This window comes from Coloeus monedula (assembly GCF_965178545.1).
Source record: "Coloeus monedula genome assembly, chromosome: 7".
NCBI lineage: Eukaryota > Metazoa > Chordata > Aves > Passeriformes > Corvidae > Coloeus > Coloeus monedula.
The window spans coordinates 14,202,934-14,216,304 of NC_138787.1; the positions used below are offsets into that span (position 1 = coordinate 14,202,934).

At 41.1% G+C, this 13,371-nt stretch overlaps 1 protein-coding gene across 2 annotated transcripts in view; it reads right to left on the reverse strand.

Moving 5' to 3' along the window:
• The window catches only part of PARD3B (par-3 family cell polarity regulator beta), a 401,283-nt gene extending 389,521 nt beyond the window's left edge, over positions 1 to 11,762 (reverse strand). For both annotated transcript variants that reach the window (XM_082285055.1, XM_082285054.1), the window contains exon 1: positions 11,465 to 11,762. In XM_082285055.1, the coding sequence (XP_082141181.1) occupies positions 11,465 to 11,584 (120 nt within the window). In that variant the 5' untranslated portion in view covers positions 11,585 to 11,762. The remainder of the gene's footprint in view (positions 1 to 11,464) is intronic.
• Between the last annotated feature and the right edge of the window lie 1,609 nt (positions 11,763 to 13,371).

Below are 13,371 nucleotides of genomic sequence, written 5' to 3' on the forward strand. Positions count from 1 at the left end.
AAGTAATATAGTTAAAATGCACAGGTCATGAGTGTTCTTCTAAGCATTTCTGAGATATGTTGAATATTTAGAGCAAAAATTAACTCTTAATTTTGCTCTTCACAAAGTCAGTGAACTCCACGAGGGTTTTTCAGGTAAAGTTAGTACTTCTCATCAGTCAGCAGCTGAATGAGAGCTATCCAAATAACTGCTTCTGAAACATTAATACAGGAGACTTCTCTGGATTTCTAAGTGCAAATCTTCTTGCCTCACACAGACGAGTCATAATTTACCACTGACAGAACAAGCCCTAATGTTAAATTATTTTTTTCCACACACATGTACTTTTTTTTTTCCCCTCAAAAAAATGCATCCTCCTTTTTTATTACAATCTAAACAACACCTGCATCATGACTACTACTATGCAAATGCTGGTCTTTCTCTATGCACAATGTTGAAATGTCAATGAACCTTCTCCTTTCTGTCACCCAAAACAACTATTTCAGGTTTCCAGCTCTTCTTCAGGGAGTTTTCTTTTTGTAGCTTATAATGCCAGGAACTCCTGAAACATTTGTTCAGGATACATTCATTACAGCCAGCAGGGGAAAACTAATTGTGACTTGGCAGCAGCTCAGTTTTTCAAATGAGCCTAATTCTGTGGGAGCTGAGCATGTTAACTCCCTTCTATCCTTGAAAAACTTCAGCAAGTCTTTCCACCCTACACAAGAGATGGGAAGATTCAACTGAAGAAAGCAATCTCCTCTCCAATGTTCTATTCTTTGAGCAGACAAAGAACAGGTTGAGAGGTGCCAGTAACAGAAGATGACAGTCAAATTTACAACATTACTAAAAAAAAAAAAAAACTTATCTGTTAAATAAGGCAACTGTGAGAAACAGACTTTTGAAAAATATGCAAATTAAGTAAACTTTATATATTAGTATACTTATATATTTATATATTTTTGTATAAATATAAGTATATTTAGAAATATATTTATAAATATATTTATATAGTTGTAACCTATACTATAGAATGGGGAGGGGAAGGGGGGGAAACCTAGAGAAAAAGACAGAATTTCTATAGAAATCTCAGTAGAGTGAGTAACCTAAAGAAAATACAATTAAAGTCGGAGTCAAAGCGAAGTATGCCACATTTTTTACACACTAGAACAGACCAGATATTTCCACAAATTAACTATACTCGGTATGAAATAAACTACCTTGTAAAAATAATCTAATAGATTGCTGACAACCCCCTACTGCAGCCAATTATTTTATTTATTCAAAAAAATCATTATACCTTAACAAAAAACATTGTTACAGCAAATAACCTTTTAATTCAGTCTGAGTGGAAGGAATGTGATTTGGAGGCAAACAGCATTTCATAGAGTTCACAATATATAAACATTTGACTGATGAATATGATATTGGCCTCATTTTTTTTTCCCTGCAAGCTTAACAAATACTGCAGGGTTTTCTTTCAAAGGCAAGCCCTCTGGAGTCTTTACTCAGCAAAAAAAATTTCTGTATGACTTCTGGTTTCCATACAGGCTTTCATGGAGACTAACCCACAGTTCAAATAAAAACCAAGATAATGAAAATAAAACTTCATTAGAGAAATAACATAAGCAGTGAATTGAAGATTTCAGGACTATTTTAAAAGCAGAAGCTTGTTTCAGTTTAAAGATATGTACAGGTGAGATGCAGCACCATCATCCAGTTTACAGATGACAAAGTATGACAAGCTAGAGGAAGTCACTTGGTTTTGCCCTGGATAGAGCAAGGCACAGCTTTCATTGGACAGCTGCACAGCCCTTAATACCCGTGAAAGGGAAAGGGTAAAAGTGAGCCATTCTAGGCTTAAACTGCTGCAAAACAGCAACACCACCTTGGTCAGATTTGCAGAACCCCTGAATTACTTCTGTTTCTAGAAGAGCTACAGACACACTGTCACAAGGAGCTTTCTTTATTGCTTAATTCTACTTACGTACCACTGTACTTCTGTCTTGCCCTTGTATTTAACATGTAGGACTGATCAAAAAAAAATTCTGAGATGAAATTCCTCCATCAAAATCTTTACTGAAATAGTTAAGAAAGCCTTACAGAAAAAGCTGCAGCTGGAAGAGAGAGCATTTTAATGCTGCTCAACCAAGAATCCATTGGAAGGATATTCTGCAACCGACCAGCAGGCAGGAGAAGCAGGGTGAGATGGCACAGGAATTCTGGCAAGCTCTGGAGGAAGTTAGTTAAGCAGAGTTCCAGGTCACTATCTTCTTTATTCATGAAACTCATCACTTACTAAAGGTCTGTATCCAAAGCAGCCTGCAGCCAACACTTCCAATAACAGATAAGTCTTCAGAGCTTTAAATTTGTATTCTGGTTTCACTTCTGGCTTGTGGTCAGAAATAAGAATTGGCAAGAAGAGAATGCTAGTGGAAAGCTTTCTAAATACTATCCACCAAATGAGTATCACAGAAGATTTAAAAAAAAAATATCATCATCATTTTGGGCAAAGGTTACAGCAGGCAAACTGCACCACTATGAACTGCATTCAACAAAAAAATGCCTGACCTATAGGAACTGAAGTGAATGGTGCCTACATTCAGCAGTAGTAAAACTCCTTAAAACATGGAAAAATGATGGAATTATACCCCAAATCTTCAACATGAAATTCTGGTCTTACCACCATTAATGACATCCAGCATTGCAAGACTAACAAAAAATACAAACAAAAGCTAGGAAAGACCACATGCCCTCAAAACTTCTAGTTTGAGGAGAAACATAAATAGGGAGCTAACTTATGATGGACACCATCAAAATTTATAAAGACAAATTGAAGTCTGCCTGTCCGCCAGGCACGCCCGCCAAGAGGACAAGCTGCAGAGCAGGTACAAGCATCTTTTCAGCCTGTCCCCTTATCACATGATTATCACATGAAGATCAGGCAGATCCCCTGCACATCACCCACATATTTACTGGATGGACAGAACCTTGTAATGGCAGCTTTCAAGGAAATGTGAAAACACTTAACTATTTTACCAGTACTTCTCACAGATAATAAGAAAGCATAAATCCATGTCCAAATGATAAGAAATAATCCTTAATTGTAAGATGGTCTACAGGTGGGTGCTCCAGAGTTTGGATACAGAAGAAATACACCATATACTTGGGATTAACCCATCAGGATTTATGACTTGTCTCTCCTTCAGAGGTCCAAACAGAGACCTTCTGGATTCTAACTTCTTTTGAGCTGGAACTGCTCTTAGTTGACCTGTACATTGGCACTCAATGTACAGGAGATGATTATAGAAAAGATTTTTTTTCTCCTCTCAGAAAATCTATAATTTAAATGTTTAGTTTTGCCAGTGAAGACCAACTCAGATGTTGCTGGATTGATGAGAAAGAGACAGTATCTTCTACAACAATGTGAAGGTCTTTCAAGGTTTTAGGAAAGAGATATGAGTAAAGAAACTGATTAGTCAAGGTAAAAAAATAAAGCCACACAATTTTTAAGGAATGCAGGTCTCTGTTTCTTGGGATTGCATCTATTTCTTCTTTAAGCATTCCATTTTCTTCTACTGATTGAGAAATTACTGCATTTTTGTAAAGGAAAATGATAGGGAGGGTGTGTATTATGATTCGCCAATAGGTAATATTTTATTGGTAACCTGAAAAACATTCTGTTCTATCAGATAAGCTGTACTGCAAAACCATTTGGCTTGATGGAGCTTCATCTTTGAGGTCAAATCCCTAGCCAGGAAAAAGAAGGAATCCAGTGCCAGCTGTTAGCTGCTACCCATCAGACTGCATTCTTTGATTCCAAATAATCAGTCTCTGTAAGAGTACAATCATCCATCTTCCTCCCTATCTACTCTTCATTCCAACGGTATTCTTATTATAGGCTATAAGAAGCATGTTCATTCAAGCACTCTGTAGTTTTCTTTTTCATACACATAACAACCAATAAAGGAAAACACTGAGGTAAGAAGTCTCCCTGTGGCAACAAATGCTACCAGTGCATTCTCGTGAAACCAAGGAGCAGCTTGTCTGAGCCTCCCAATTCAGAAGCATTCCCAAGAGCAAGTTGAGCACTGGAGCAGTGCTGTGGCACCTGCCACAACAAAGCCAAGTCATCAGTTCTGAATGGATGTACCTACTGGTGACAGAACAATTACAGGCTTACACTGGGAAGGCAGAGACATTCTGATTACATTAAAACATTACAACAGTTCCTTTAAAGGAGGTGTCTATAGCACAATGATTAGGCATAAAGGGAAAAAGAACCCCAAACATTTACAAAAATCAAGTCTTACATACATTCTCTTTAAAATGAGGAAAACATTCAAAAAAAGTCCTATCCAGTGCAAACAGTAATTTCTTATAACACTACGTTTCCTTTACAAAAAAGTTATTGAAGTAATCCTATAGAAGTAATAAAGTACTGATGATAAGGCTTACAGAACTACCACAACAACATATAACCTGAGGGGAACAAAAAAATGCTTTTATTAATGACAATATTACACAAATACTGCATAAGCTTTTTTTCCCAAAAGTTCTTGTAACATGGTGATTTTCTAAATTTCTCACACGAAGCAGCTTTCTCAGTTTATCAATGTATTCACTCTCTAGTTCAGTGGAATTTACAAGACAATTTCTATCAATAAGCCATTCACATGAGCCTGTCATTTCTGTTCAGTCAGTTCCCTGACATAAAATGTGTATATACTTACGCATAAGCAAGATGCAAGAATGGAATATAAAAATATAAAGCAGAATCTGTTTTCAATGATACTAATTGCTCAAGACCTTTAGTGGTATCATATTCATTAAGGATGGAATATAGGCATCTTTATAGGGGGTTAGAGGGAGTTTACAATAATGAAGTAATAGGTCTTCATGCCTAGGAAAGCTGCAATTCTGACATTTGAATCATTAGGAAAGCCTAAAGAACGCTCTGCTCAACGGGGGAGGAAATCTGCTGCTTCAGTAGCAGGATGCCAGACAGCACAGTATGCTGCAATTCAACTGACCTATCACACTGAATGAGTAAGGAGGAAAGTATAGTCACACAACATAAAACATCATGCCCAAATAATTAAAATCTGTATCTGTTAAAATAAAAACATTGTTTTTCAGAAAATATCAGTCAAACACCACCCTCTGTTTTCAGATACTTAAGCAAAAAAAACCCCATTAAAACTGCATTTTATGCAGCAAGCAAAAGCACCTCCCAGTTCCATTCCATGCCAGAAATACCATTTAAGGTTTAAATTCCTTCTTCACAAATTCCTGCAAGTCTACTCAGAGATCATCTTCAACTTGGCAAAGAGCAACAGCAAGCAGTCACTACTGAGAACTCTGTAATGCTCTTTAATGGTTTCCTCCTATGACTGATTTAACATTCAATTACTACACAAGGCTTTGCTGTCTCTTAATTAATAACAACTGAATAGTACTCAGAACTTGACAAATATGATCTGGGAGAAAAAAAAAAGGACACTCAGTATTATCACATACACTGAAGTCTGACCTGCAGTATTTCCAGGACAGGTTACTCTCATTTTGCCTACTGAATTTCCACCAGTTTTATCCAGCTCTACCCTTCAGCTAAGCTCCCCTGAAACACATTAACATCAGGTAACTCAACATTCAGCCAAAAGCCTATTGCTGACAGTAGTCAACTTCTCATAAGGAAAAAGGAGATCCCATTCTTTTTTTTTTATGTTACATAAATACATTATGTCCTAGAAGGCATTTTCTATGACAAGTCTAAGTTCAATGGCAGTTTTTCTGTATAGATTGTAAACACTTGTGAGGAAAGAGAAAAGGAGCCTGAAAAATCTACCAAAAATCTCATTACCTCAACACCAGTGGCTATGATACAACACAGCAGCAGAGGTTTTATACAGAAGTGATTAAACAGCAGGCACTTTTTAACTCTGTTTTCCGGGATCACTGTAAAAGCAATCCAGAAAATTTTTTACGGGACCCAAAGTTCTGCCACTTGAAAGATGTCTCCAATCTCAATGAAATATCACCACTAGAGTTTTTAAGTCAATAAGCAGTTTCTGAAATCATCTGTCTCTTTCCATTTTCTTTACTTCCCCTATTCATATAGCCTGTGTTCCTATAAATGAGTCAGTTAGTCCAACTCATACACTAGTAATGGGAAAGCAGTGTATCAAGTTATATTCTCATTTTCTAGTACAGTATCATAGCGGACAGCTCCAAAGGCTGAATGCAGAAATGATAACCAAGCTGTTCCTTGAAATGTATCAGTTGCCAAAACAGTGTATAAGGTCATTAGCATATTGTAGCTGCTTAAGCATATTAAGAAAAATATGGGAATTAATAGTTAAAATAATTCCTAGCAAAAAAATCTACTTGAAGACAGAACTTAGAATTGTTTTGGTAAAAAAAAGATTATGGATTTACCCCATCCCTATTAGAGCAAAAAAAATACAATAAACTACGACAAACTGGGATAAGGAAAAAGCATCAAACCTAGAGACCAGGTCCAAGACAAAAGCACACAAGTGCCACACAAATACAACTCAATTACTCTGCCTTTATAAAGGATTAAATACTTAAAATTTGCCCAGAACAGAAAAGGTCATAAAAAAGGATTTCTTTCAAAACTTGTTACATTTATCTTCTGAAGAAGTCTTCTGGTTTTGCAAACATCTTTTGTAAGCATAGAGTTTAATCAAAATAAATTGTCATTCTCCCTATCCCAAACATATTTAGAGAAACTACAAGAACATTTAGTTCTCCTTCTGTTTGCTGGCTGATTTACAACAGCAATACCTAATTCCAGAACATTAATTGTCATGTGGTCAGCAAGCAGAAACAGAAAGAAACTGAGAAAGTATTTTATTAGTAGGACTCACAAAATTATATAAACAATCAACCTGCAGAATTAGCTCTTTAAATGCATCTAATTTGAGAAAGATCATCAATACAACCCAAACCACTCACTTTTATTCATTCTAATCAAAACCACACCATTCTTGAACTAACCTACTACCTTACTGTTTCCTGCTCAGTCTGACTGCCAATCAAAATTCTCATTACCATTCCAGGATTAACTGCTGGCCTCTGTATGTTCTCATGAATGGAAAGACACATTCTAACGTCTGTTACAAGTGGAGATCAAGTTCCTGGGAGACAGGGCAACTAATATTTGACTGTCTCTATCAGCATTCCTAAAGGAGGCCCACAAAGGCTGCTGAGTGAGCCACTCAAGAACTTAACTGTGCTTAAAATGACAAATTTTAAAACACAAATTGCAGTGCTTATTAATTTTGCTACATGACTTCCATGTCCCACCCATTCATCTGGCTTCCATGAACAAGACTTCAGACCGCTAAAGCGGTCACTTCAGTCAAGCCATCCAGGTAAGTGCCATGTATGCAAACATGAGGAAATGAATACATACACAGTAACAACCACTTCCCCATCCCTGGCTCCTCCAGAGAGACGAAGAACATCTGGAGCAGCAAGATGTTTTACACATTTTCCTCAGAAAAGTTTCACTGCAGCTTAAAGGAAAGTCACTGTGGATTTCACTTGCTAGTCTCATTTCCCTGGGCAGACATCACTTTCTGTACCAACAACATTCAAGACCTCTGAGACAGCAAGAAAGGATCTCCAGCTGAGGCAAGGGCTCTACTACAAAGCTGGTAATTCAACTGTTGTTGCCCCAAACACGGGGGAACAGCATTTCCAAGGGGAGAGATGTGAACACAACAGTGCATGTACCCTGGGTGCATTTAGCCTCACGTGCATTGTAAGGAATTGCTTTCAACAGGACCATGCAAATCCAGACAATATCACAAGAGCACGTGAAACCCTTCCATGCTGAACCAGAACCCCTCTTTTTCCCTCTCATTCATATACTCAGGGGAGGGAAAAAAAAAAAAAGGTCTCTGACACTTGACTGGAAAACAATCAACAAGGTACCTTGTCCTGCATCCAAAGCTATGTCTTACAGCTGCAGGGAAGCACACACAGTATCAGGCACAGCAACTCAACTGTTTTGCAGTACATCTGTTCTCACTCAAGCAAAGAATCCTAAATGCAACAGATGACACACAACTGCTCCCCAAGGCACCAAAATATCAAGTTAGGGACTGGGCTGACGATAAGGAATCATTAATCCTACTGTATCTACCTGTCAGCAAGAAGCCTTAAATGTACATTAGTAAGCGGCAACAAGAGCAGATCCTGAGTCACAAGATTTCCAACAAACTTCATTCTACTGACAATCAAGTCACTTTCTGAGACGACCCTGTGAAAAATTATTTACAATTCTCACAAAGCAGCTGAACAACAAAAAAAATTTCTTAAACATCTATGACTATTCACATCACAAAACCCAGACCACAGAAATCTCTTCATTGATACTGTAATACAAAGTTCTTAAGTCCAGAGAGTTATTGTATCCTCCAGTGAATCAGACAGGATCTGCCCATTCGGAACTACAAAAGTACCTCTAAAAGCCACTAAACTGAGTAGCATCAAAAAGTAATTACTGATTTCTCAACTGAAATTGGCCCAGTGTTTTGGTTCAGTCAAGAAACAACTTCATTAACTGAGGCAACTGAGCCTTCATGACCAAACCTTGCCAGCACAGCCCAGTCAAGAAACCAAATCAAACTGGCTAAGGAAACACAGGAGGCTACAATAAGCAACTGCCCACCGAGTTCTCAGCTGTCTACCAAAAGTCTCACAGAAACAAGAGACTTAATTATTTACTGCATCAACTTTCCTCTCATTACAAGTATAAAGAAGTGCAAAGCAGTTTAAATCAATTCAAAAATTTTTATTTGTATACATATATTCAAATATTTTACAATATATATTAATTAATACTCTAATCTTGTATCTTCCTCTTTACCAGACAAGTGACTGTAGTGTAATAGCAAAACCAGACTCCCAGAACAACTCCCAAAATGCAGAGCCTCTCAAACATTTCTGTGATATTTGACAGTACCATAACTAATAAAAAGTTCCTAAAGCTTCTATCCTAGCTACCTTTTTCATTTTCCCTTCTACAGCCATGAAAGATATTCCTTGTATCAATTCTCCTTCTCTCTCCAAATACTTCAGGCACTTTAACAACACAATTTTCCACTTAGTTCTTTTAAAAGATTTTGCCATTTCAAAAAAAACTTACAAAAAAACCACTTAACATGCCAACAGAAAGAGCAGCATTCTGTCACAGAAAGTATTCCAAACATTCTAAATATTTTGAAAAGAAAACCAAATATTCCATTATCTTTAGCACAAACCTGTTTATGTGCACACCTCACAGCACATTTTATCTGCCGATTATTTTGAGATAATCCCATTCCCAGTAAGATTTTACATTCTTTTAAGAAAGTTAATTTTAGAAAGAGTCAATAGAAGGAAAGTGGCAAAACACCCAATCATGTTACGTCAGACAAAAAGTACTCCAAAAGGTAATAAAATTAATTGTTTGAGACATCTGTATGATCTATTTTACCAACCCCAAATTTTCCCCCGGGAAAGCAATCTAATGCTGAATGATGCTTGTCAAGATAAGAAGAAATGTATCTTTTGGGCCAGTTGCACTGCAAACTTTGTAGATTGGAAGCTAGCTAATCAAAGCACTACAACAGAACTGTTTACATTTCTAGTGAATGGGGGGAGGGAGAGAGGATGCACAAGGCATAAAACTTTATTTTAGAGATTTGAATCAAAACCTGTTCTGCTTTTCAAGTCCTCAGGCTGCTCCCCCACTCTGCCTCTTTACACATCCTTGTATAAACTCTAGCTCTGAAGCTCCATTACTCAAGGTGATGAGCAATTTTTGAACAAACTGGCCTGTACCCACTTTGTCCACCTATGATGCAGAATAAGAAACTCAACATTTCTATAAGGAAATAAGTCCAAAAAAAAAGCTTATTTGCAAAGGAAGAAATACAAGGTCAAAAACATGGACTACAAGGTCAGAAACATGGACTCTGGCCTCTAGCTGTTCTATAAAGAAGGCTGATGATTTTGACCTCATGCTGAAGGGCACATGGGAGATGGTTGCTACGCATAATTTTTTTTTTCTTTAGATACTACTTTAATAGCAAATTGGTTACAAATTCATGAGAACTGTAGCACACCTTGAGTGTCTGGCATTTATCTGAAGCTTTCTCACACTGTTGGAATTTCTATGCCATAATTGCTTATTGAGCCTTCTAGAACAGTCAGGGCTTCACCTAGAAAAGCAGGCACCCTTCTACTCCTTTCTAAAGGAATGAAAAAAAGTAAATAAAGAGTAGAGAAGGAAAGGGATTTGAAATACTTATACAAAGGCTTTTTAGGCCACCTTTAAACCATCATCATGAAACTAATTCCAATGTCATCATAAGCACAAATCAAAGCTGAAATCAATTTGTAAATTTCTAAATTCAACACAGCTGAAAGTCATTTTGTTTCTGATGAAACCCCTCTCTTGAAGACATATTTTAGTACCTTGAACTATACTTCAGTGCAAAAGATCTCACTGACTGTTGGCTCTAACAGTACCAGGAATTCTATAAACATTTTGTAGTTATTACACACTGACAACATCATTAGGAAAAAAGACTTTTCATAGAAAATATTTGTCAAGCTCTTTGTGTCTTAAGGCAGGTTAAAACGTAACACTTGCTCAGAAGGACCAACATGGAGACCACAGCAATCTCTACTAGAGCAGTCTCAGCTGGTCATGATGTATTTAACACATCAGTAGCAAGTTTTTCTCAAACTAAACCTGCAAGAACAAGAATTTACCTCGATTTACCTCCTGCATTCAGGATATGAAACAATTGACTGGGCCCATAAGAAACTAGCACATGTCACAAAACAAGATGTTGGCTGTACTTTTTACTCAGACGTCTTTGGAAGATGAACAATCCTGCAAGCCCTTAATTCAGGGCTTGTAACTGGAACCTCTTTCACAAAGCAGTATTTGCAACACTAGACCTTTCATCAGTACTGAACAGTACCCCATTAGCCTTCAGCACCTGCCTCTTGGAGGAAAAAAGAAAAAATATTTTTATGCTCAATTAGGTACAACCAAAGAAAAACTTAGAGCTCCTTTCATGTAAAGGAAATCACCTTCCTATGCAGATAGCACCTCACTGAGCAGCTGATGCCAGAAAACACAAGCTTGAAAGAAATTAACTTATTGTTACGCTCGCGTCTGTTTCAAGTTTGTTAGTCAACACGCACAGCACCAACAGCCATGCTGGCTGGGCAGCTGAGCGGGACAGGCTCCCAGCCCGCCAGCATCAGCTGCTCACGCAAAGTACCTGGCAGAGGCACTCAGGCAGGGGGACCGTGCCCGTGGGCCGCAGGCCCGGCAGCCCACCCGCCCCTCCGCGCCCCTTCAGCCCGGCCGCCCCCCGCGCCGGCCCCGGGCCTTCCCCCCGGCCGCCCTTCACCCCGGGCCGGCTCCTCGCACGGCCCGGCCGCCCCTCACCTTCTCCTGGGCCTTGCGGTAGCGCTGCAACGCCTGCTGGGTCAGGTCCCGCACACGGAGCTGCCCGTCCTTGCAGGGCACCACGATCCCGGTCCGCCCGAAGCACACGGTCACTTTCATCTCAGCGCGCCGCCATGCCCGCCCTGCCCGCCCACGAACGGCGCCCGGCCCGGCCCGGCGGCGCCGGCAGGTGCGGCTCGGCAGCCCCACGGGGGCGGGCGGCAGGTGCTCCCGCGGGGCTGCGCCTCAGAGCGCGGGCAGCGCCGGCAGCGAGGCCCGGCCGCGGCCTCTCCTTCCGCCGTGCCCGCCCCGCCCCGCGCGGCGCTCCGGGAGGCGCGGGCCGGGCCGGGCCGGGCGGGGCGGCCGCGGGCGGTGGCGGCGCTCGCCCGGGGCGCGGAGCGCCGGGCCGGGCTTAAAGGGGCCGCGGGTCAGCGCCCTGGGTGGCGGTGCCGTCCCCGTGCGGCCGGAGGCTGGGTGTTCCCCGCGCTGTGCGGCGCGGGCATCCAGGGTGCACCCGCACCGCAGCACCCAGCCCGTCCGCGCCAGCAGCCACCGGCGTGAAACGCTGACGCTGGAGCGCAGGGCTCTGCGGGGCACGGAGAGTTGTGTGCCCGGCAGGGTGAGCAGCCCTCCCGCCAGCACGGCGCTGGGCTGTACCGCGGTAGGCACAGAGCTCCCCTCGCGCATCGAACAGGCCCTGTGGCACGCAAAATATGCCTAAGAGAGAAATTGTGCCCAACCTGCACCGTGGCGCAACGACCAGGGCCACAGCACAGCCCTTGCCCTACGAACCTGGGAAACACCTGCACACAGCTGCCCACCCCTACCTACAGAGACTGACACGAGACCTCACACACGCTTTGCCACATCACACATTGACCCGCAGGCGCTCCCAAGCACCACATCTAATCTACAGGATACAGCAACACACAGAGAAGCCCATCACCACAATACAGTGACAGCCCATACCCTTCAAGCCATGGTACAGCGAAGCCACACAACCTGCACAACGGGATGTGAGGCTCTGCAGCACTCCCCAAACACCTGCTATCCTGCAAAGTGCACTTTTCTGTACCATTTGGTAACCAGGTAGTGCTCCCTGCATCTTACCTACCACTAGACCACATACAACATTGTGCAAATACTCAATACCATTACAGTCATAACAGATCAATCTACACACAGAGATGTGTATTACTGAAAATCACTGCAAAGGAAAGGCAGTATAAAAATACCTCTAAACCACAGCATGACATCACACATCACAAGGGGACTATTGCTGCAGTAAAACTGCCCCACCAGTTCACATTAGCATTCAAATAGGCAGTCCAAGCCGTGTACTGAGTGATGTAACCAAATGACAGTACCAGAGATGTTGTAGTGGAAGTGGGCCAGACCAGCATAAGCTGAAGGTTAAAGTGAACAGAGAAGTTTTGAGATGAGATGAGGACAGAGCCACATAAACTCCAGCAAGCGGAAAGTTCATCCTGGTTCCTTAGGAGCAGGCACAAGTGGCGTGTGGGACTGATGCAGGTGGTAAACAGTTCCTCCTTGCCTTTTCAAATCCAGAAGTGTCTGCCACCAGCCCTGCAGCATTTCAGAGGAAATCACAGGGAAATAACCTATTAAGCCTTATATAGAATTGCTTTCCCTGGATGTGTACGTGTGTTTGCATGTGCAAGTGAACAAATGTGCATCCCATATGCTTTGAGCTGTAGAAAAATTACTTTCTTTTTCCCTCCAGGAGCAAAGAAGCAATACAAAGAAACAAGAATGTTCTATTTCTTCAGAAAACACTGTGGGTAAGGTAGCACAGCTTGCAGGACAGAAACACCTCCAGAGTGGCTAGAACAGGGCTGGGGGCAGCTGAAAGGTTCCCTGGAGTCAGTTGAAAGGTTCCCGTGTGG